This window comes from Phalacrocorax aristotelis, chromosome 20 (genome assembly GCF_949628215.1).
Source record: "Phalacrocorax aristotelis chromosome 20, bGulAri2.1, whole genome shotgun sequence".
Taxonomy (NCBI): domain Eukaryota; kingdom Metazoa; phylum Chordata; class Aves; order Suliformes; family Phalacrocoracidae; genus Phalacrocorax; species Phalacrocorax aristotelis.
The window spans coordinates 5,556,835-5,580,556 of NC_134295.1; the positions used below are offsets into that span (position 1 = coordinate 5,556,835).

General features: G+C 54.2%; 1 protein-coding gene across 24 annotated transcripts in view; it reads right to left on the bottom strand.

Moving 5' to 3' along the window:
- Positions 1 to 23,722, bottom strand: part of MACF1 (microtubule actin crosslinking factor 1) — a 141,671-nt gene that overhangs the window by 15,543 nt on the left and 102,406 nt on the right. For all 24 annotated transcript variants that reach the window (XM_075115149.1, XM_075115151.1, XM_075115148.1 and 21 more), the window contains 27 exons: positions 18,493 to 18,654; positions 18,176 to 18,346; positions 17,068 to 17,234; positions 16,161 to 16,320; positions 15,387 to 15,713; positions 14,651 to 14,735; positions 13,499 to 13,740; positions 13,168 to 13,374; positions 12,225 to 12,344; positions 10,981 to 11,088; positions 10,404 to 10,622; positions 9,612 to 9,815; positions 7,499 to 7,730; positions 6,543 to 6,769; positions 5,419 to 5,541; positions 5,212 to 5,313; positions 4,694 to 4,795; positions 4,414 to 4,587; positions 4,155 to 4,310; positions 3,799 to 3,996; positions 3,320 to 3,448; positions 2,831 to 3,004; positions 1,893 to 2,048; positions 1,548 to 1,754; positions 1,301 to 1,420; positions 902 to 1,071; positions 572 to 731 (listed from right to left, as the gene is read on the bottom strand). In XM_075115149.1, the coding sequence (XP_074971250.1) occupies positions 572 to 731; positions 902 to 1,071; positions 1,301 to 1,420; positions 1,548 to 1,754; positions 1,893 to 2,048; positions 2,831 to 3,004; positions 3,320 to 3,448; positions 3,799 to 3,996; positions 4,155 to 4,310; positions 4,414 to 4,587; positions 4,694 to 4,795; positions 5,212 to 5,313; positions 5,419 to 5,541; positions 6,543 to 6,769; positions 7,499 to 7,730; positions 9,612 to 9,815; positions 10,404 to 10,622; positions 10,981 to 11,088; positions 12,225 to 12,344; positions 13,168 to 13,374; positions 13,499 to 13,740; positions 14,651 to 14,735; positions 15,387 to 15,713; positions 16,161 to 16,320; positions 17,068 to 17,234; positions 18,176 to 18,346; positions 18,493 to 18,654 (4,602 nt within the window). The remainder of the gene's footprint in view (positions 1 to 571; positions 732 to 901; positions 1,072 to 1,300; positions 1,421 to 1,547; positions 1,755 to 1,892; positions 2,049 to 2,830; positions 3,005 to 3,319; positions 3,449 to 3,798; positions 3,997 to 4,154; positions 4,311 to 4,413; positions 4,588 to 4,693; positions 4,796 to 5,211; positions 5,314 to 5,418; positions 5,542 to 6,542; positions 6,770 to 7,498; positions 7,731 to 9,611; positions 9,816 to 10,403; positions 10,623 to 10,980; positions 11,089 to 12,224; positions 12,345 to 13,167; positions 13,375 to 13,498; positions 13,741 to 14,650; positions 14,736 to 15,386; positions 15,714 to 16,160; positions 16,321 to 17,067; positions 17,235 to 18,175; positions 18,347 to 18,492; positions 18,655 to 23,722) is intronic.

Sequence of the window (23,722 nt, forward strand, 5' to 3'; positions counted from 1 at the left end):
GCCACAACCTGGTGTGATGGGAGGGCGGCAGGCAGGGAGCTAGAGAGCGCAAGCAGCTCCCGAGCACGTTTTGGTGTAAGTACGTGGGCAGGAGCCCCAGCTTTCCAGCCTGGCAGAAGCAGTCGTGACCCGGAGCGGGCGAGCTCCCGCCCAGGAGCTCTGGCTGCAATGCAACGCTGCCTTGAACGGACGCCCAAGCCCTGTCTGGGGATTTCAACGTATGACCTAATCCAAACCCAGGAGCACCAGTCTCCAAGACACGCTGGAGAAAACTGCCAAGACCAAGGTTTATAAAGAACTATAAATTCAGCCACCTTTTCAAAACTAAACTCTCAACAGATCTGACTGGTAGCATCTCAGAAAAACAGAATTCAAGCTCCTGCAACCTACATAAAAGTTTCTTCCCACTTGTTCACTCTGTTTTTGCCTTCCTTGTCCACCACAGCAAAGCAAAGCAGCAAGACACGCAGCTCTGCAGCAAGGCTCCAACCCCAGCTCCTCCATTCTTTGGCTTTTAGGGAAGACAAGCCCTAGTCATGTCCCAGAGAAGAGCTGGGAAAGGCGCTCTCACCTTGTGAGCATCCATCAGGTTCATGACCAGATCCAGGTCACCATGGACAGGCTGGTCTTCAGCTAACTGGGGTTCCACCTTGTAGAGCCAGTCCACCAAGGCCTGCAGCGCATCCATGAACTGGCCGGAGAACAAGAGGGCTTCTTCCAGCTTGTGCTGCCTGAAAAACAAACACCCCAGTGAACTTCCACGAAGAAATTCACTTCCTTTTGCCATGTCCCAGCGACCTCCTCCAGCCACCCCATGAAATCGCCTCCCCTCCTCTGCTCTCCACTCGGGCGAGTCCTTGGCAAACAAACGCTGTCGGTACAACGCTGGGGCTGGATGTACCTTTCCACAGATTTGCCGCACACTGTGTCCCACTTATCCCGGACTTCTCCCAGTAAATTGTCCAGCTTTTGAGTGTCATCTGGAAGCAAGGCTTTTTCTTTGAGGGCTCTGCCCGTCCTGATGGTGGTGTCGTAGACGGGCTGCTTCCCCCCAAGCGTCTTCTGGAACTCCTGGGAACAGGAGGGAAAACAAAACTGTTTCAGAAAGCCTGGCCATGCCTTTCTGAAGACACACGCTGCTTGTGAAGATCCCCAGCTGAACATTTTTCCATGGCAGCAGTAAGCGTGACGTGCTTGTCCCCGGTCGTGATGGCAGAGGAGGTGCTGCCCTGCTCCCCGTCACGACAAAGCATCCTTCCACCCAGCGGCCAGCGCCGGTGTCGCTTTGGTGAAGCTCTACCTTGTGCTTGGAGAGCTGGAGTTTAATTTTGTCAGGATCATTGGAAATCTCCAGCTCCGAGTCCAGGTGATTCTCTGCATCCTCCAGCCAATCAATCAGTTTCTTCCAAGCTTCGTGGAACTGCAAAGAACAGGAGCAAGTCTGAAACTTAACACTGGCAGTGTTCCCAGTCCCCTTCTGGTCTTGAGACCCCTTGCTCCCCAAGGTTGGCCATACTTCGGGGTTGCACCCTCCCCTTATTTCTCACCTGCTTGGCTCGCTTCCTGGCATCGTCAAGAGCCCGTCCCCGCTCCACCGAGCGCTGGACAACCTTCTCCCAGCGGGACTGGACGCTCACCAGCAGGTTCTTGATCAATACCACATCCTGTTTTTGACTGAGAAACTTCAACTGGTTCCCGGTTTGATCCAGCTCGATGATCCGATCCCGATGAGCGTTTACCTCGTTAGCGAACACCTGCGAACGGCAAAGATGTCCTCTTATCTGCAAGGGAGCTGGACGTGCCTGTAAGCAGCCCGTGGGCGCAGGGGCGATGAGGTGCCACCCTTGCTGCCACCATCCTGGGGGGCCACTGGGTGCTCGCGGTGCCGGTACCTTGTGCTCGTCGATCTGGGCCAGCACGGCGTTGAGGATGAGGCTGGCTGGAGGCGCGATGTTCAGGCTCTGCTCGGCCAGCGTGAGCCAGTTGATGAAGTCCTGGAGGGAGTTCTGGAAGTCTGTGGCCAGGGCCAGTGCCTCCTCCAGCTTCGCCTGCCGCAGCAGGGAGGGAGAAAGGGAGGGGGGAAAAAACACAACACGGAGGGTGAGAGCTCACGATCTGCGGTTTCGCAGACAGAGGCAGCCTTTGTGTCCCTGCCGAAACGTCCTTCTAACAGGAACCTCATCGCCTCGGCCCGGGAACGCGACTTGTTTACCAATGGGAGGGGGTTTCAGTGAAAGCCACCGCTTTCTTTCAAAACAAGAATCACCCCTGAAAGGGGAGACCTTCATCGGCACACAAGCAGCTGCGTCACCCTCAGCTTCCTGAGAAAGGGATCACCATGGGGAGGGTGGCTCGGAAAAGGAGGTGGATGATATTTCGACAGTAACAGCTGCAGCACCGCAAATTTATTCTGGGCTGAGGCCACCACGTCCCTTGTTTCATCTCATCGCCGGCCAAAAGCCTAGGATGGAGTCAGCTCGGAGGAGGATTTGGCCTGCTGTCTCGCAGAGGACCAACAAAGCCTGCCTTTCAGAGCCGCAGGAGGTTTCTTCCCACCTCTCCTCCAAATTAACCCAAAACACAGTTTTACTCTCATTTTCTATGTGATTTAACCAACTCTGATGACTATCAAGAAGAAAAAAAACCCCAGCTTGATGCTTAGCCAGCACCATCTGAAAGACAAATTCAACCTGTGCAACCAAGAGAGAGCTTGTCCAAAATAAACCAAACCCCAGCCCTCCCTCCATCCCTCCTGGGAAAGCAGAGCAGCAAAGCAGGGAGCAACTGCTGTCAGACCAGCTCCCGGGGCAAGGGCGGACGCCGACGTTACCTTTCTCTCCTCCATCTTGGTGCTGACCAGACACCATTTCTGCTCCAGCAGCGCTACGCTCTGCTCCGTCTTTGAGCCAGAACCAGAGTCGTCGCGGTTCAGCAGCATCAGTCGCCCCTTGGCCAGCAGCTGACTGTAGACGTCCTCCTTGGCTTTGAGCTGGCCGTACAGCTCCTGCACGGGAGGCATCACCGAAGCGTCAGACAAAGGTAGAGCTCGGAGAGCGGCAGCGACTTGCTGCGACTCAGGGTGATGAGAAAATTAGGTTCAGGGCAGGCCAAGTGCCAGCAGCGTGTCACTTTGAGCAGAGAAAGGTGCTTAAAGCATTGTGATGCTTGTCCCAGGCATCAAGTGCAAAATTATCTGTAAGAAGAGGCCAGAGAAGCACTCTTCTTCCCATCAGATAGAGAAGGGAGAGGTTTTGATGCCGATATTTGAGACAGGAGCTTGCTGAATTGAAAGCATTAAAAATCTCTCCTAAGAAATTACCATGTGGGCATTGAGTTGTTCCCGGGCAGTTTCTGGCAGACCTCCCGTGGGTTTAGATGCCGACAATTGGCTCTCCATCCTCGTTAGCCACAGGAGGAAGTCTTCAATCTCACCATGGAAACCCTGGGCCTGTTCGGGAACATATAATCGGCCACAGATCAGATGACATCAGCCACCATTGATCATATGCCAGGGTTAACGCTGTGCTTGCTTCAAAACCAGATAAAGAGGCAGAGCTGGATGTACCAGCACATTAAGGAGGGCCCTACATCGTACATCCTTAACCATGCGGGTGTGCCTGGTCCCCGCCGTGCTTCCGGGCAGGCACCAAACCACTCTAGGAGTCAGAGTTAAATGAAAAACTTGCAGAAAAACATCCCAGTGTCTCCCTAACTCCTCCTGCCTTGAAAGCGAAGGGGGAAGCGGACCCTCGGCAGCAATCCACTGCACAGGGGGTACCGCCGACGTCTCTCCCTGACCTGCTGGAGCGTGGACTGCAGCTGCTGCTCCCTCTCCTCCGTCTTCTGCAGCACAGACTCCCAGCACGAGTTCAGCTTCTCCAGGCGGTTTCGCAGGCTGCTGGCATCGTCCCCTGCGCTCGACTCCAGCAGCTCATTGCCCGCTTTGTTCACTGTCTCCACGGTCGCTTGGTGGGCCAGGACGTCGTTCTTCAGCACCTGCATGAGATGTGGTGGGCAAACGTTAGACGTCTCTCTAAAACACCCTGTTAATTCCTGCACGCTCTCATGGACTTGGACCAACTCAAACCCTTCATGAGAAATAAAATCCTGCAACGGGAATAGACTAAAATTGGACCTGGAGTGGGAGTACTCACGTGGTGCTTTGCAAGTTCAACCTCGATGACTTTTGGGTCTCCATTGATGGGCTTTTGTGCGTCGAGCAGCTCCTCGGTGTGGGTCAGCCAGGCCATCAGCTCCGCCAACGCGTGCTGGAACTGGCCGAGTGCCAGGAGAGCGGCTTCTAACTTGTGCTGGGCAAGGACAGGGATAGAAAAGGAAAGTTTAAGTCAGGAAGGAAGGGGAGCATCCCAGCGAGTTTCAACCCCGCCCTTACGAGAGCCCAGATCTCTCTACCTGTCTGTGAGCAATTTTCTCGCCCAAATTCTCCCAGAGATGTTTCAGCTCTGTCAGTGGTTCCTTTATGATGTCTCTGTCTGTCTCATCTGTCGCTTTTTTTAGCATCAGTTCACCTTGGTGATTAAGCTTTTCCATCTCAATCTGCTGCTGGTAAACCTCCATTTTAAACTCCTGCCAAAACAAGCAGGACAAAAACCAGAACAAAATGAATCACTGGAGCGCAAGCTCTGCGATGCAAAGCAAGTACCGGAGAACTGGTCCCACTCCACCCGTGTACCTTCATCTCGTTCATTTGCTCCTTAACAGTGTTGAGGTCAGTGCCGACAGGAGACATGTTGCAGAGTTTGATCACGGCGTTATCCAGCCAGTCAAACATGGCCTGAAAGGGGTGCAGACGCCGTTAGCACAAGGGATGGCAAAGCGTGCTCCCCCTGCCTGCGTCACCCCGCAACCACGAAACTTGTCTTTCAGGGCAGAGACGCCTGCTTGGCCAGCACACGCTTTTGCAAGCTCCTTCCTCCCGCCTCCTGCTTCCAACAGGAGGACCTGACAGCAGCCAGGCTCATCCTGCTCCTTCATGCAGAAATTAAGAGAGATTTGGGAACACAAACGCCATCAAGTATCTGCTCTTCCTTGGAGCTGGGTGTTGAGCTCAGGCTCTACCAGAGGCTGCAAACACCCATGAGACATCTCCTTGCTTTGCATTAGTACGAATCCCAGCACAACTCCAGGGAGAGGACTCGCAGTGGTGTTCCCAAGGTCTACCTGCCCCACAGAAACAGCCCTGCCTCTTACTTGAAGCGTATCTTGGTATTGCACAGCCGACTGCATGGCTTCTTCAAGCTTTTCAAGCCTCTCCTTCCAGGTTTTGTTGAGATTTTCCCACGCGTTGTTCATCTGCGGAACACAAGATTGCCCACAAAATTCGTTAGGCTCTTCTACTGGAGCTCCCACTTGCTTCTACCTGATTTTATCTGAAGGAGAGGCTGATGGTTTTCCTACCTCATCAATGCTCTTTTTCACTTCTGGTTTCTCAGTTTCGCCACAGGCAAAAATTAAATCAGTTCCAAGGAGTCGGATGAACTCCAGCTCTTCGTGCAAGCCGTCCGTCTCCTCTTTAATAGTCTGCATGTAGCACAGAGACAAAAGAAAAATGGTTGTTGTTAAATGATCTTCCAAAATTGCCCCGTGAACAGGAGGGCTAAAGCGTGGAGAGTCCTTCCAGCTCTGGTGTCCTGCACACTGGCCGACAGCCCGACGCCGGACCCCAGGACGAGGTTACCCAGCGAGCAGAGAGCTGTCCTGCTCACCAGGCTTGTCACCACCAACCCGCTCTGCTCCCACCTCTGGCCGCCGTGGCAATGCCGTTGTGCCCAGGGGTTGGGGGAACCAAAACAAGAACATCTGTTTTTAGCTTGATGTGTGCCTGAACTGCCTGGCTGAAGACGTTGTTTACAGGAGATGTACTGTTTACAGGAGTATTTTGTCAATATAGGAATTAGTTTTTGAGACTCAAAAGTTGTAAACCAAAGCCAGAATGGTTATAAAAGGGAAATAGCAAGGACAAACTTAGCAAAGCCTAAAGAAACATCCCCGCTCCCCAAGGTCCAAGTCAAGGCAAATCCACCTGAAGAGGATTTCACTACTTATTTGAAACAGCCAAACAACAACAAACAAATTCAAGCCCATCCAGCTTTACAATTATCTCCTGTCTAACCAAAATCTAAATATACACTTCCCACGCTAGGCAGCACTCAGATGCCTTCCACTCAGACTGGGAGCAGAACCGTGCAAACTTCCACATCACTCAAAACAAGTGGGCACACAACTCTGACCACACGCTTGATAAGCTTCCCAAAACAGTAGCAGATAAAGTGATTTAAGCATCACTTCCCTGTCTGGAACAGGGGGCGGTGGTGGCAGCGAGGGATATGTGAAATACACTCTGGTTTTTCCCTTGCAGTTCCAAATTGCAATGGAAATAACATTTCATAATCTGACTGCCTGCCTACAAAACTGTTTTACAGCCACTGTTGCCCATACTCATATCTAAGATCTACCCCGATTTAGCTTACAAGCTGGGTGCAGACAAGTTCCATAGAGGGGCAGAGTCCCACGGTCCTCACCTCTGCTGCTTCCACCTGCTGCTTGATGATGGAGGGGTCAATGCCCGGGCTCTCCAGGTCGTGAACGATGTCCTGCGTGTCTTTGATGGTAGTCAGGAGGGCTGCCATGTCGTACCAGAACTTCTCGGCAAGCTCCAGGACATCAAGGAACTTCATTTCACGTTCCTCTGCCCGAGCTTTGATGTCTTCCCAGAAGAAGACCATCTGATCCAATTTATCCTGGATTACTGAGGAAGGGAGTGAAAACATTCGGTGAAGAAGGAAACCTTTCTACAGCTCAAAAGCATTTTGCAAACACTTTCCACTTAGAAATAGCCAACAGAATATTCAAACGGGAATTACAGATGACCAGGACTATCAGAGCATTAACTCAGAGATACTGAGGGACATGAGAAACTCCAGCTTGCAGAAATAAACCCTTTATTTAAGTGCAGGCAAGCTCAGGCCAAATCTGCCCACACACTCTCCTCCAATGAACGTCTGTTCTGGCCACCTCTAGCGTGAAGTCTACGCTCACTCAGTCCACGAGCTGACTGTTGAGCTGCCAAGAAAGGTGCCAATTAGAGCCAATCGTGTTGACAAGTCTTTTTGTGCTGGGGATGCTCCTTCCCTCCATTAGATGCTGAATCGACACCAACAAATCGTTCCACAGGGGCCACCGACGGTTGCCACAAGAGACCAGCTCGGGGTGATGGCTCAGCTTGGCTGCGCTGGAACCTCTGCCCCAGCAGCCACAAACGCTTCTTTCTCCTCTGGCTGATACCACCCTGTCTGCTCCAGTTGGAAGCAGGCACCAGGTATCTGCATGCAGAGGACTAACCCTTCCTCCTAAGGCCAAGAGACTCTCTGAAATACACCCCTGGGACATCAAAGCCTCCCCCACGGCGACGGAGCCAAGGTTTGGCCAGCTTCTCCTACCCAAACCATGCACTGGGGTTAAATCCACCCCAAGATACCTTTTGCTGCCAGGTCCTTGTCCGTTCCTTGCGATCGGCCAATGAGCTCTTCCCCGCGGCGTTTCAGAGCCTCGAAGGAGGGCTGCAGCTTCTCCAGCTCCACCGTGGCGTTTTTGTTCTCACTGATGCACTCCCGGATCTTATCGACCTCGGCGGGGATGAGGGGCGGCATGCGCAGGCGGGAGGAGAGGGTCTCCAGCGTCTCCAGCATGGGCTCGATCTTATCATGGAACTGGAGAAGAGCAAGTCCATTAGGGCAGGAGAGACGAGATTAAGCAACGCTGCGTCACTCCCTGCGTGTGCAACAGCCCTTAGCGCTGCTCCCAGCGGCCTCTCGGAGAGGACAAACATTGCCTGCGACAGCAGTTAAACCCGCAGCCTCCTGTTTACACCTGCCTCTGCTTTCCTCTGCTGCCAACAGCCCCCAGGCTGCGCCAGCTCAAACCATACATCAGCCATAGGCTCCCAGAGCCAGCACAGGCAACTGTGAACCAAACACGGCAGCGATTTGTCAGCGGGTCCAACCCTACAAAATCCACATTTTTGACCCCTGTCCTGCTTACTGTGGACAGGCAGCGTGGCAAGAACACCCAATCCCGTTTGCTCGACCACCCGTGCAAAGACGCTGCTGGAAAAGCGCCTGTGTTTGGTGCTGACGGAAATCTCCGCTCGGGGCAACGCCAGCAAGAAAACCACCCCGGCAGGGTCAGCGGGGGAAGGCGGAAGGCTGCATGCGCAGGGGGAGGAGAGAGCTGCCACGGAGCTGGGGCTTCGACAAAAGCAGAACCAGAAAGCCGGGAGTGAGAGAGGACGGGGGTCTAGCAGGGATTATTATCATTAATCTTAAAGAAAAGTCAACTTTGGCCTTAAAGATCCCAAATCATCTCTGCTGGTGAGGACAGCTCTGCACTCTGGCTGCCAGCTCTGGTCCCTCCCTGCAGGACATCGGCGTCGGCGTTCGCCGAGGCCAAGCTCTAACAGCAGAGAGGGGATGGGCTCTCGGTGCAAAGTTGATCAGGGGCACGCTGGCTCAGCCAACAAGCAGGAGCAAACCGGCAAGTCCAGCTAGAGCAGAAAGCTCCACGCGTCAGCGTAAACCGCTCTGAAAGCAAAACCTCTGCTTTGCAGGAAGCACTCCCAGCGGAAGCTGGCCACGGCTGAGACCAGGCGGCAACGCAACGAAAGCCATCTCAGACATGGGATTTCAGGCCCCCGGACTTAATATTTAAGCATGTTCTGCTGAGCTGTGCGTGGACCAGAAATAAAAGTCCGGGTGTAAAATAGAATCAGCCCAAAGAAAGAGTGTAAATGAACATCTGTGGTGGTGGGGCTTACCTCTGTAATCTGCAATGGTGGGGCGCAGTCAACACAAGAATGAAATGGGACCATGTGGGGAGGACGGGCACAGGCAGCAACACACACAGATAACACATTCCACAATGGGAGTGAGAGATGAGACGGGAGGGGGGTGTGGGGGGAAAAACTCGGAGTTAATACAAGTGCAAACCAAGAGAAGTGACTACACAATACAGGAATAAAAAAAATAAAACACCCAGACATGACAAGAACCAACCGTGCTACGGTAACACGGGGTGAAATGAAACATAACTAGGGGTCATCAACCCTCGGCAGCAGGAACTCTTCACCCCTTTTCTGGACTTTAGGATCTAAAGTCTCTGCCCTTCCTTTTGTGTCTCTGCTCCTGTAGTCACTGACCTCCTCTGGAGATGCCCAGACCCATACGAAGGACCCCATGGCTGCTCGCTGCACACAGCTTATCAGAAATGAAACTTATCTCTCCAAGCTCTTTAGAGAGGCTCTCCGGGCCCTTCCAACCTTGGGTGGATGCCAAAACAGCCCCTTTGAACGAGCATCGTTATTGAGGTTGTAAAAATTTATTACCCTATTTACTATGTCAAGATTCAAACGCCTTCTCCTCTGCTTTCACAGCCAGTGCTGAGCAGCAGGAAACTACCCTGGAGGCGTCTGACCACGCGGTGCCTTATAAAGGGTTTTACAATTGTAACACGCAGAATAAACCCGCATTTCAAAGCGTGTGGCTTCCCCAGGGGACTGCGATAAGAAGACTCGGCTCCTTTGCACCCCAGCGTACCTGGGTGGACTGCGAGACAGCTTCGTCGAGCGCGAGAGCCCGCTGGCACACCTCCTCCTTGATTTTGGCATACATGGCCTCCGCCGTCGAGTATTTCTTCTGCACCATCTCCCCTTCCTCGGTGTTGAGGTCCTTCAGCTGCGGTCCGATTTTCAGCAGCTTGTCAATATGAGGCTTATGTTCAGCAATGGACTCTCTCAGTTGCTAGGGAGTGGGGGGGGGAAAGACATTTGTTTAGAAATCTATTGAAAGCCGCTGCTTATTTATTTCATGCAATGCTCCAAGAGCGCTGATTGTATCTGGTAGTGAACTCACACCGTGGATATCTTGACCCAGCATCTGCCAAGCACATGGCACTCGGCTCTTCCTAACATGGCCACAGCTCTGCACGCGCCGGCGGCATGGCGCCCGGCACGGCCGGCTCCTGACCCTCCCCGCAGCCCCACGGGGGGCACCACTGAGAAAACTCGCTTTGCAGCCCTATACCCTAAAAGCACAAAGCGGTTTTCCCTGCCACAGTCAGGCAGGAGATCCGAAGGCAGCCGGGCTCCCTTGGGTGCAATTTGTATTTTAGTATGAAGTGCTCCAATGTAACTAGTGATTTCCACACGTACGCTCCCGACACACTTGTATTACATAGGCAGGATCCCCAAAAAGAAGAGTATGGGTTGAAAAAAAAAAAAAAAAAAAAAGAGAAAAATTAAGAAAAAAGGCGCCCTTGCCCCTGCGAGCGCTGCGTCACTGTTTAAGGTAGAGGAACCGATGGTGCAGGGGATGCAAATGTCCTCTTACCCTCATGTCCTCCTGCTGCTGCTTGAGCTGCTCGTGGTCGATGGCCGGCGGGGGCAGCTGGGAGATGAGGGCTTGCGTCTCCTCGATCCAGGGGTTCAGCTCCTCGTAGGTCTCCCAGAACTGGTTGACCAGGACCTGGGCGCGCTCCAAGCAAGCGTAGCGCTCCGAGTTGAGCTGGCTCACGGCTTCGTACTGCTGCACCAGGGACTCGGTTTTCTCCTAAAAAGAGAGGGAGGAGGGTAAGAGCGAGGGATGCAAAAGGGCCCCGGAATGGCGCCAGCTGCACGCTGCGAGCTGGAAGAGCGGGAGGTGCCTTTGGTGGCCTTCCACGCGCGCAAGCTGTAATTCCAATTAAAGCAGCCTCAGAAATCTCTGTTGCCCCCTCTCATCCCCAAACACCGCAATAAAAATATGCAATAAAAGAGAGTAATAAATGTAAAGAGATTTCTGCTAACGCTGGTGGGAATAACTGAAGATGGAGTAATTTTAAACTACTTCAGCCTTTGCAAGAGCCGAGCATTCCCCTCTCTCCCCTCTCTGTCTCCCCTGTCATGGTAAATGGCAGAGGGAGGCTCACCTGGAGAACAGCTTTTTGTTCCTCCCCGCATGTCCCAAAGATCTCATTGCGCTGGCTGAACAGTTCATCCATAGAGTCTTTGTGCCGAATAATGTCAATGGAAAAAGCCTGCAGAAAGGAAACATCCAAAGCAAGGAAAGAAATCAGAGCCGAGCCCAACTTCTCCCCCCAGCCCATCCATGGGACCCTCCTGCCTGTGCCCGCTGTAGCAGGCAGCAGAGCTCAGCAAGGCAGAGACCGCATAAAACTCAGCACAAGTGTCCTGCGGCACACTGAAAATCTGGCTGAAAACGCAGATTACGGCATGTTTTTCTCATGACTCATCTACATCAACCTCTCTCTTTCAAAGGCCTGAAAACAGCTCTTGAAATGAGGTATCAGTCAACTTCCCCACCCAGGGTCCCCACCAGAGGAAAAGCTCCACCACCCATTTGTTAGAGAACACGTTAATCCCCCAGAACGATGCTCTTCAGAACGGCATCTACCCATAATTTTGCCGTTCCCAAGGTCCACGCGATTAACAGCGGGAAACCAAGCTAAGCTCAATTTAACTTAACGCTCGACCGTTCTGTCCCCCTCCCTTATCACAATGCCTTAGTTTTCTTCTTTTTCTTAAATCCAATAAGCCTGTACACTGCTCTGATTGCTGGGGCTGGTAAGGGAAGAAAAGGGCCGTTTATTTAAAGTGCACGTTCTTTCAGGCATGAGCTCATCTCAAAGATATAAAAAAAACCCCCAGCGTCTCTTTGTTCCACGTCTGGCTGCCGGGAGGGAAACGAGGAGTCCCCCACTGCAAGGAACAATGAGGAAAAAGCAAATGTAAAAGCACCCTCATTAATCAATATATACATTTCTCTAAACCCTTCCTGCTGCCAGCGCCCGCAAGACCCCGGCGGAACTTGCTCCAGCAGCCGCAGCGAAAGCCTTTGGAAGGAGCAGCTCTCTCGAGGGGAGTCCAGGCAAGAGCGTCCATCCAGCCCTAAACGGCCGTGCAAAGGTTTCGGCTCCTGCAAACGGACAGCAGGCTTTTTCCTTCAGAAGCCCAACGCTTCCTTTCCCTAAATCCTCTTTCTTCCTTCCTTTTTGACTTTTACTTACCAAGGACGAAAGTTGCATCTCTCCTGGTGCTCCGGGCTCAGCGCTACAAACCCCAGGGTAAAGCTGCCCCCCCAAACCCCAGCCCATCACCCAAACCACGTCCCTCTCGCTGCCCACGTCCCCGCCGGCAGCGAGTGCGCACGTACCTTCTGCACCTGCAGCTGAGCCGTCGTCTGGTCTTGCTCCAGGCGGATGGGACCGAGAGCCATCAGCTTCCGCTTGGTCTCAGCCACCCAGGCCAGCTCCGCGTCGGCCGCCTGCTCGTACTGGCACACGGGAGAGGACACAGGTTAGTGACGGGCAGCCGGGGTGGAGCACGTGGCAAACCGGGAGACATCGGGGGACACAGGGGACGAATGCCTCGCCTGGGCGTTCAGAGGTGGGGAGAAGAAGGGGACACTGGGGGGGGACACAGGTTTCTGACTCCAAGCTCCCCTCCGAGAGCAGCCACAGCCGCTGTCCCATGGCCGGTGGCTTCTGCAGCTGGTTTTGGGGCATGAAGCATCACTGAACCACGAGCGCTCAGCGCAGCAGAGCACGGTGGAGCAACCACCTCCCTCTACACCCGCCCTGCCCGCAGGGAAAGAGGCGCCTCTATTTTACACAGTCGTTTTGCTCACACATTCAGCTTTGTTGGCTCAGCGCTCGAAGCCAGCGAGGGCAGTTTTCACAGCGCTCCACAGCCTCCAGCCTGTGCAGAATGAGCCTTTTTTGAGAGGACCGTTTGCCTGGAACAAATCCCCGTGCTATCACAACAGGGGATGACATTTTTCCAGGCTTGAAAGTCACCTGTCATCGGTTTTACACCATTGGCTTCACCCATGCAGGCAGGATAACAGGGTGCTGCCTCGGAGTTACCCTCTCCAAATCACACAGAGCAGGACGGGTCAGAAACCAGCCCCGCCACCACACGCCGCTGGTGGGGCCAGTTCATTTCTTGGTGTTCCCGCTGGGATCTGGCCCTCCCGTCGGGCTGCGCTCCCTACCCCTCACGCCACCATTGCGCTGCACGGGCTGGAGCGGTGCCGAGCCGCTCGCTCCCACTCTGCCAAGAAACCCTGTCAGCCTCCGGCGGGGTTATTAAATTACCTGTTGAGACCTCTGAATGGCAGCATCGATCTCTTCCACCCTCTGCTTGACGGTGTCGCTGACCAGCTTGTAGCGCTCATTGGTGTCCGACACAAGTTTATCCAGCCCTTCGCGGGCTCGCCAGGGAACCAGCTCCAAGAGAGCTCGGCTCACCTCGTTCACCGTGTCCAGGACGAGCCTGTGCTCCATCACCTCCTTCTTCAGCTCCTGTGGAAGGCACCCATGGACACACGCCCTTCTCAGTGCTCTGCAGGTGACGCCCCTCTCCAGCTCCTCCCCGGCCTCTCAAAACAGCGAGCAAACCCCCGCCGGCTGCTCTGCCAGCCCCCACCTTTTGCCTCTGCTGGAACTGGGGTATCTGCTCGCCGGCGGGGGACTGTCCCCCGCTGGAAGCCAGCTCATCCTCCACTTTGCTCATCCAGCTGGTGAGCTCCTCGTGCGTGGACTGGAACTTGGTGGCCAGCTGCCGAGCCTGCTCCAGCGTGCGCAGCGCCTTGGAGCTGGCAGCGGTGATGTCCGAATAGCGGGTCTTAATTCCGTCCAGCTTCTCCTGGATCAGCAACACCTCCTCCCCTGGAAGACAGCAGCCAGGGGCAAATGATGCTGGGCTGGGGGTGCTGCAGGAGCCATCTGCCCCGTTTCCCCCCTTTTAAATAGCTAATTTCAGTCCCACTTTTCTTTGTATCAGTGCAACTTCGCAGCCTATTTTTACAGCCAGGAAGCTACTCTTAGAGCTGACATTTTCTACCAGCCCGCGTAACGTCCACCTCCTCCCTGCAATAGGATGGAAGCGTGTTGCGAAGCCTGGCTTTGCCACAAGCCCCGAAGGCACAACTCAGTTCTCAACTGATGTGTCACAGCTCCACGAGAAAAGGTCCAGTTTGCTCTTTACTGCTATTTCCGAGAGGACAAGAAACTGCAAGCCAAATTCTTTGTAATCACTCTTCCTGCTACCCGGCTCCCACAAGGACAGAGGTCTGTACATCTGCTCCGAGCAGACCACATCTGAAGGAAATGCATCGCCCCGACCTTTCTTCCCACTCATAAACATAAACTCACACCCACGTGGCAACAGCAACAACTGCTCAGCATGGGAAAGCAATATTAGGAAAGGGCTGGGTGTATTTTTAACCTCTTTCCATGTGATTTAGCAGCTGGATGCAATGAGAAAACCCTCCCTCATGTTGCAGGGCTGCTCGGTGCTGAGGATCACCATGCCGGTGGCGGGAATCACCCGCTCATGAAGACGTGAGGCTAGTACTCGGGATTTACTAGGCTGGAGTGCCTGCGGCTCGGCATCCAGGTCTGGGTGCAAAGCACTTATTTTGGGAGCAGCCAAAGGAAATTAGACCTGAGGGAGAACAGCCTTCCCCTGAACAACGCACCACTGCAGAGCATGGACTTCCCAGGGAAGACCACATGGAGGATGGGGGGCTTCCCAGACCCCTGGATGGGGCAGAGCGTGCCCAGATCTTCACGTTACCTGTGGTTTGCTTCAGAAGAGCTTGCCCATTTCTAATGGCTTGGTCCACGTTCTTCTTCCTGTTCACGATTTCCTCGTTCAAAGCCTGGCGAGAAAGGCAAATTAGGGTTATCCTCTGCGGGCAGGTCCCCAAGTGCTGCTGGCCAGAGATGCTAAGCAGAGCACAAACTGCTCCTACCGAGCACGGGAAGGGTGGACAACAGATCTGATACTTGTCCAGTCAACCTTCTCCTGCTGCGGGACATAACGGGGCTTCTGGGGCCCAAAGGCTCAAGTCTTAGAGCAAACCCATCCCAGCCCATTAGATACGTGTTAACGAAGAACGTGCCCTTGTATTAGACATAACCTCACTCTTGAACAGAGCTTGCAGGGCCCGCGGGGAGCGGAAGCAGACGGCTTCCTCGGTGGCCAGCCTGGCTCGGAAAACCCACTGGGCTTTTCAAGCTCTCATTCTTGGAAACAGCATCCAACTTTCTAAAGGCATAGGGTGGCCAAGCTCGCTCAGACATTGTTCACAAAGCAAATGAATCATCTGAAGTTTCTCCCCCGGGAAACCCATTTTTGGGGCCACAATTATTGTTTTTAACACATGAAATCTCTTTACACTTCTCCAAGCCTAGAAGGGAACCAGCAGTGGAACAAGCTTTGCAAAATTAAAGTCAAACCAGAAACAAAAACAAAACCAGATAAATGCAACAAAATAAACAACATAAACATGGAAGAAAATGGAAAATACCAGCTGGTCGGCATGCTGCTTCTGCAGGACGTCCCGTTTGTAATCCTTTACGGATACCGAGCCGAGCTTGTCCTCGACCTCAGCCAGCCAGTTGAGCACTTCCACCTCCTCCTCCCCAAAGAGCCTGGCGTTAGACAGCGCCTGATCCAGCAGTGCTGCCTTCCGGCAGCACCGGTCGTGGACCTCGCCGTAGCGGGTCTGCAGAGAGTCTAGCTTCTCTGCCAGCAGCCTCCGCTCAGCGGCACAGCTCAGGGAGGAGAGGGACTGCCCGACACCGACCGCCCGAGACACGTCGGCCGCGTGGCTCTCTATCTCTTCCGCTAGAGCCTGAATGCCGGGAGGATAAAATGGACAACAGAAAGGAAAATGAGTGAAAAAATGGATTAAAAAAAAACCAAACCAACCAACCAACAACATAAAAGGGGAAACAGAAACAATGAATGCAACTGATGGAATGAAGGAGAAACTAAACCCGCCCGTGAACGGGCAAAGAGCATCAAAATAAAAAAGGTTTAAAAGAAACAGAAGAATCGGAATTGTTTTTCTATCCAGAGCCAGATATCTAGATTCACAGCGAGGTGCAAAGACGTCAGTTTAATATTTACCCACACTGGTGGGTTAGGGTTGCCAGCCTTCTCTGTACATAAAGCAGCCTGGATAACTCCAACACTTGTTCATGCCAAAAACCCCTTCGCCATAGCAGAAACAACCACCTGAGCAGGACCCGATACCAACCACCTCCACCGGCAGCTCCCGCTCACACACGGGTCCTACCTTGTGCCGACTGATCTGCTGCTGGATTTTGGCAGTCTGGGTACCGATGGGCTCAGAGTTGGCCAGTTTCTTCTCCGTCACCGACAGCCAGTCTGCCACAGGCTCCGTGGTTTCGTGGAACTGCTTTGCCAGGACCAAGATGTCCTCCAGCTGCTTCTGCCTATAGTAAGGACATAATAAACCACTAAGGAGCAGCTCTCTGTTGGAGCCAGGCATGGGAAGCAGCGCTGAGCGATGGGAAGAGGGAACCGAAGCAGCCCTGTTTGGTCCGAGGGCAACGGCAGGATAAGCTTTTTCCTGCAGCTGTGCCTTGAGGGTTCCAGTTCACCCCCAGGAGAAGGCAGCAGAAAGGCCCCCACATTGTGCTGCTTTTCCTCCATTCCTATCACTATCTCTGAGATCCTCTGACATGCTCAGCTTGTGGCCGGGGTCTTGGTGCTTCAGAGCTGCTGAGCTTCTGTTCAAAGACAGCTCGGCAAAGGTACAAGTCCTAGATGGACACTGGGAGATCCAATCTGGCCCTCAGAAGCGACTTTATAACCTCAAATATTAGCTTATGTAGCAACAAGGAACTCATAAACGAGATTCAGGCAGCAGAAAGGTGTCAACAGGATGTTGCTGCTAAAGCTAGATGTTAACACTTAGAGGAATAAAAATAACATCCATCCCCTGCAGGGAATTTATTTAATCTGAGCTCTCCCCTGCCACTGTAAACCACCGCTATCAACTTCAGCTCCCAAACAGGCTTTGATTTCTCATGTTTTCCAGCTGTTTCCATGTTTCCAGGATGTATCTGCACAGAAATCTCCGCCAACTTCCCGCGTGTTGTAACCCCAAGCTCCGGGGCACTGTGAATCGCAGGACCAGCTGGCCCCGTGTTTTCGGCCGGCAGCTCAGACCCCCTCACCTGCCGGCCGCCCTGCCCAGCAGCCCTGCCCAGCGGCGCTCCAGGCTCTCCAGCTGGCCGACGATCTTCTCCCGATCCGCAGGCTCGGCCGACTGTGCGATCCTCCCTCCCTCCGCTTGGATCATCTCAACGGTGGCTTTGCGATCGTCTAGGAGTCGCTGGAGCAGCTTTAGCATCGGCAGTGAAACAGAACAGGGTAAGAGTTACCAGATTGGATCAGCAGAACCTCTTCTAGCCCTCAGAGATAGCAAATCTCCAATTGTGGCCGAAAACCACCGTAAGCACAGAGCTGAGACCAAAGCCAGCCCCGTGGGAATGCCTCTGCCATCAAAACCAGTTCAAAAAATAATAATAATATAATAATATGCTTTAACTTTTGGCCAGCCCTGAAGTGGTCAGGCAGTTGGACTAGATGATCATTCTAGCTCTGTTCCAACGGAAATATTCTACTCTAAAAGAGATTCAAAGCACTTCTGTGCCACAGTTTTCCGAGGCTTACCCGTGACCGCCACCCCCATCCCAAACTTATCAAGTTTTTAACTTTCACTTTAAATAAATTTCCTCTTCATAGTCTCAATACATCGGACCAAGCCTCGGTAAGAATTCATTTCTACATCGTTTTACCACGACCACCCTTGAACTTTCCTCCGCCTGCTCGCGAGGGCAGGTGCCGAGCCGGGCTGTTAATGCCTGCAAACCCCGCCACGCCTCGGGTCGGTTCTTACAGTTTGTACATTCATTTTGTCCAAACACCCAAACGATTACCTACAGCGCCAGCTTGCTCCTGACGCAGCAGAATTACCAGCACAAACAACACTTAGGGCTGGAAAAACACGGCCGACCAGCAAAACCAGCAAACTTCAAGAGGCAGTGGGACAATAAAGTAACGCGGGTGATTTAGACGATGGAGATAGCAAGTGTGGGCAAAAGAGCTGCCCGGTTATCTCATTAGGATGTGGGGAGCCAGAAGATCCACCGTGAAAGAAGCAGGCTTGTGGACATCCCAGCTACACCTTATCTGTTACAGTTGGACCCCCAAAATATTGTCTGTCTGTCTTTCCAGAGCTCCCCCTCCCATCGAGCCAATCGTTGCCCTGTGCTTGCTCACCTTCTGCTCCTGGATCTGGGCTTTCACCACCTTGTACTCCGCAGAGGGAGGCTTCTGGTTGGAGATGAGCTCCTCGGTGTCTGCCAGCCAGCTCAGCAATGGCTCCAGGGCGTCCTGAAACTTCCCGCAGTGCAACAGGGCCTCTTGCAGCTGAGCAACTCTTTGGGCCACCTGCACCCCAAGCACAACCCCACTGCATGGTCAGGCTGGTGATGCAACGACACCGGAGCCTCAGCTCCCTGTCCACAACCCCCTCCTTCTACCAAACCCCAACAGCGCTGACAGAAACCAGTTACAGCCCCTCCCCACGCTCTCACCTTCTTGTTGAGGGTGTTCCAGCGGGTGTTGATTTCCTCCATGTCATGCTCCAGCCCTTGGACATCACAGTTTTTCCCGGCGCTTTGGATGAGTCCTTGACCAACTCCATTGACTTGCTGTAGTTTTAGCTGAAGAGGATCCACTTGCTCCTTCTGGAACAGCTGGGGATAGGAAGGGTGGGAGAGAAAAGGTATTTATAACCCGTGAGCTGCTCTTACAGCCCCTCCATCATTCAACAGATACAACAGGCTTTCTTCTCTAGAGAAGATGCGGTAGCTGCTTGCACTGACTTCATTAGTTGTGCAACTCTGCCTGAAGTCCTCCCTCGCCTTGACCCAGTAACACAGATGTTGCAGGCGTTCCCTGGTGGGGAGCACAGCTCAGCATCCATATGCATCCACCTCTGCTTTTAAATGGGTAAATCCCCTTTTTCCAAGCACCAGGGTGAGGTGGAGAGAACAAATTGGGGAAGAAATGAGAGCATCGGCTCTGGTCATCCATAAGATTGGGAAATAATGCTCCCGGGGAAAAACCCAAAGCAATTCTCACAGTGATGCTATTGAGAACAGAGACCTGACATCACATGAGTTTTGTTAACCACGAAATTACAGACACCAAGAAGCTGGCTGTATTTCGAAAGACAAAGGCAATAGGCAATTAATGTGCTAGTCATTTACTGCACCGCGGATTTGGCATGGTCCTGCCTGGGAATCCTGTGGGGAAAAGCTTTCTGAACAAAAAAAAATTTGATAGGGAAGGGGGAGGAGAGCGAATGAAGCTCCCCATTGTAAAGAGAGGCAGCAGGGAAAATCCTGCTTCCGTGAAGGAGATAAGCGCTCTTTATCAGAGCTGTGGATCTGCTGTAACCAGCCGCCTGTGCACGGTCCCTCTCCGGCGCTGCTGGGGCGGCTGCACAGCCCGGCCCCAAGGGACAAGCCTGCTGCTTCCCCACGGCGAATAGCACAAGGGAGCGGAGTCCTTCCCCTGGTCCCTTGGACCACGAGCCCAGCCAGAGCACCGGTCACCCCGTACCCAACGCCGGACAGGATCAGAGCCCTTGGCCCTCTTGCAACATTTTCTCTTTGGAAAGCGGAGGGGACTGCAGCCAGCCGCCTGCTTTCTCAAGCGTGCCTCCTCCTCACGTGCCCGAGAATATATGAACATTGGCGGCATTGAAAAATTCCCACTCGGATGTAAGATCTCTCCTAGCAGAGCAGCAGCTCGTGGGTGGCACAGCTCTCTGGACCCAGCAATTGCTTTGCCTCCAAAGGAACACAAGGCAGGCGAAAAGCCCCAAACACACAACCCCCCCCAAACACACACACCCCCCCAAAGTTCCCAGGCTGAGCAAGGGGGGCTGCCTTGACTTTCTTTGTCCCATTTTCAAAGAAAAAACACTATTCCTTCCCATGGGAGCTCTGTTACTCGAGGGCAGGGAGGTATCACTCCAGGACACGAAGTGAAGGGTGTGCTGGCAGACACTGTCCAGAGCCGTTTGCTCAGGGAGAATTATACCACGGTTATAAGAAATAAATGGTGACATGAAATCACCAGTTCTTTGGCCGCTTCTCCTGTTACTGTTTGTGTATGGAGCTGGCTGTTAGAGCAGCCAAACCCACAAAAGGACCAGGCTGATAAGGCTGGCATGCCGGGCTGGGTCCCAGCCCTCCGCACGCTGCAAAAACAAACTCCAGGGCTTCAAACCAGCCGGACAGGGAGGGAGGGAGCCCCGCAGAAAGCCCGGCCATCAGACCACGGATACCTGCAACACGCGAGTCGGTACAGCCCGAGAGCACGATGCTGTACAAGGATCGTTACAAAGATAATCACACTAATGGCCTGAGGAGTGAGCATGTCAGACACGCTTGTTTTCCTTCGCTCAGGAAAGATTCTGGCGATTTCGTTCATTAACCTCACTGTGACTCAGCTCTGAAACAAATATTTAACGTACACCCTTTGCTAGGCAGGGAAAGGCGCAGAGCGAGGTGTCCTGCCCAGGCGAAGCGGCTGGACAGACATCTTGGCGAGCAGAAGGACATCTGCTCCACCACACCTCCTCCTCGCTCCCAGAAAACGCTTTCCAAAGCATCCCCTCGCTTTCTGCTTCCCTCATTTCCCAGGCAGCTGCGCTCCTTAACCCCACCACTGCCGAACGCTGAGCGCGGCCCCGTGCTGGGAAGAACATCGCCCTGGTGCCAACCCGGAGCTGCCAACAGGTTGAACAACATTTGAGCAAGGGGAAGTTTACGAAGTTAACAACCAGAGATGCTGCACTTAAAATAAGGACCCCGCCAGCGAGGCCACGCTGACACCGAAACAGTGAATTTCAGCCAACAGACGTACAACAGCAAGAACCCAACAGCTCTTTTGCCTCGCTAAGGTCCGCACCGGGTGCCCCAGCCCGTGCTCCCATGGACCCCCCCACGTGAAAACATCTCTCCAAGCCCCTCCACGTGCATTTCTTAAATGGGTGGCACAGTCCAAAGGATGAGTAATTGCTACCGAATCGGGATTTTCGGCGCTGACTAACTTCTGATGTCTCCTTAGCGATATTCCTCCTAATCCAGATGGCAGTAAATCAGCGCTCGGCTGTGGGAACTCCACCACCGAGGTCTCTCCAGGCAAAAGGTGTGAGCACAGCATGGTAAAGCAAATCCCCAGACGCCAGAGAGAATCTGAGCCCCTTCCCACACACGTTCAGAGCCTCAGCACCTTATTACTCACTTAAAAAGCTACAGAAAGCAGTGACTGCACAGGACAGGAATTATTTGCACTAAATTTGTTTTACAGGATTCTCTCTTCTGATAGATTTTCTGCCTCAAAGACGGGAACCACCCCGCCAGGACCCGGCGAGGTTTTTCTGAAGCCTGTGATTTACATCTGAGTGACCATAATGTATTTTAATAAGCCAAAAAAGTTTAAGACAACTGTTTAGATAATTAGCGATAGTCTTTTGCCTCCCCTGCTCATAAAAAACACACAGTTCCCCCCAAAACTTTTTGCCTGCCAAATTCAAGCCGGCTTCAGGAGGGAGAAGGCTGTTTCAAAACCTGAACCCCGCAGATCGTGGCTGTGAGTTACCGAGCACGGTCCCACCTCCCACCCACCCCTCAAGTGCAAAATAAAGCAACTTCTGCGCCTGAAACCCCGTCTGCGAGCGCCCGAGCAACAAATACCTCGTTATCTGGAACGAATCCATCTGGTAAAGCGGGAGGCCCTTCTGCGATGAGAGCGGTGGCGGAGGGTCCCTCCGTGCCTGCAGGCACCTCTTCCTCGCAGGGTGCTGGGGAAGGGGCACCCCCACAGCTGGGGGGATGGAGGGTGTCCCCCGGCACGGCCCCGGGGAGGGTTTGTGCGGTGGGTGCCGCGGTGGACGGTGTGCCCAGCAGCTCCTGCAGCTCTGGGGCGGTGGGTCCTTCTGGGGGTGGTGGGAAGGCAGAGGGGAGACCCTCCGTGCCTGGCAGCATGGAGGCACCGTCCCAAGCTGCCACCTCCTCTGCAGGCACTCTTGCAACGGGATCATCCTCCAGAGCCACCGGTTCAGCAGATAGGTGCTCTGGAATGGGCAGCACAACCACATTGGCAAAGTCCTCTGTATCCCCTAAGGCCACTACCAGCCCCCCCACTGCCAGCGGTGCAGGGCCACCACCGAGACCCCTGACACTGGCGACAAGTGGGTCGGCCGCTTCTGGTGGCACAGCGGCAACAGGCACGTCAGCAAATGGTGGTGGGGCATCCAGAAGCTCTTCCACCGCAAAGGGCACGGCAGTGGTGGTGGCACCTGGAGGTGGGTGCTCAGTATGTGGTTCCTCAGCACGCGTGGCTGGTGGTGTCTCCTGAGCCGGGGGCTCTGGGACAGCCACATCTGCCAGTGCTGACGGGTCAGCAGGAACATAAAGCACCCCAACATCCCATGGAATGGCATCAGGAGCAGGCTGCTTCACAAAGGCAGATGTGTCGGGAAGCTCTTCTGGGGCTGCCGGGCTGGTAGCACACAGGAGCCCCTCACCCAGCACCACGCTATGGCACTGTGCTGCCGGCCGGTCCTCCCAGCCGCAGGCAAACAGCAACTCCAGGTCTCCTGGCTGCAGGATGGCTGCTGGTGCCTCCCCGTGTGCGACAGCCACCTCCACGGGGGACCCTGCAGCGTGGGCAGTCCCCTCCAGAGCCAGGCCCTGGCCCAGGGGAACTGTTTCCCGTGTAAGGTCCTCAACAGGCGCCGGCGAGATCGTCAGAGCCTCAGAGCCTGGCTCTGATGCAGAGCCGGCGTGGAAAGGCAGCAAACTATGGTGAGCATCCTCAGTTTCTTCCGGATGAGCCTGGCCCTCAGCTCCATCACTCTCTGATCCCAAGTCGCCGGCCTCATCCTCAGAAACCAGTTCTGGGACATCCCAGCTGGTGAGCTCTGTCCTTCCAGGAAGAAGGTGACAGGTCCCAGATGGATCTGTTCCCTCGACACCATCCTCACCGTGCTGCGGCGGGGACTGTGGCTCCTCCGCCACTGTGTCAGGAGCTGGGGGCTGGCAGGGGGACACTTGGCCGGGACAGGTCTCCTCAGGGAGTTGTGATACCTCCCTGTCATGGACCAGCAAGTCTTGGTTATCCTCACCCCACCCCACGGGAGCACTGGGGTAACCAGCTCCCTCCAAGCCAGAGGCTGGACGTGTGCCCATCTCAGGGGATGGCATCCCACCAGCCACCAGCACCGCCACCGCGCAGCCATCCACGAGCTCCAGGTCCCCCAGTGGGTCAGATGCATCCTCCTCCGCTAGTGCCGGAGAGCACTGCTGGAGGGAGCCCAGCCCCGCTGCATCCACGGGGCTGGGTGAGGCCCCTCCATCCGAGTCCGTCGGGGTGACGGCTGAGGTGTCCCTTTCTGAGAAGGGCTCTGTCGCTGGCTCCAGCATGCTCAGCACCTGCGAGCTGCAGGTGACATCAAAGTCCTCCAGATCCGACACGACGGCAGAGTCCGAAGCGCTGATGTCAAAAGGGGCCCTGTGCTGACACGCTTCGAGCGCCGCCCCAGCCAGTTTGGCCAAATCTGGGTCCAGCTCCTCTGAGTCCATTGGGGAGACCTGAACCTCCAGGCAGCCGGGAGTGGCCCCATCGCCCTCATCCTCGTTCAGGCACTGCTCTTCCAGCTCCAGGAACATTTGCACTGAGTCCGTGTCAGACAACTCGGGACCCGCGGGGCTGGCCGAGCGCTCCGAACCCGGCGCAAAGTCCTCA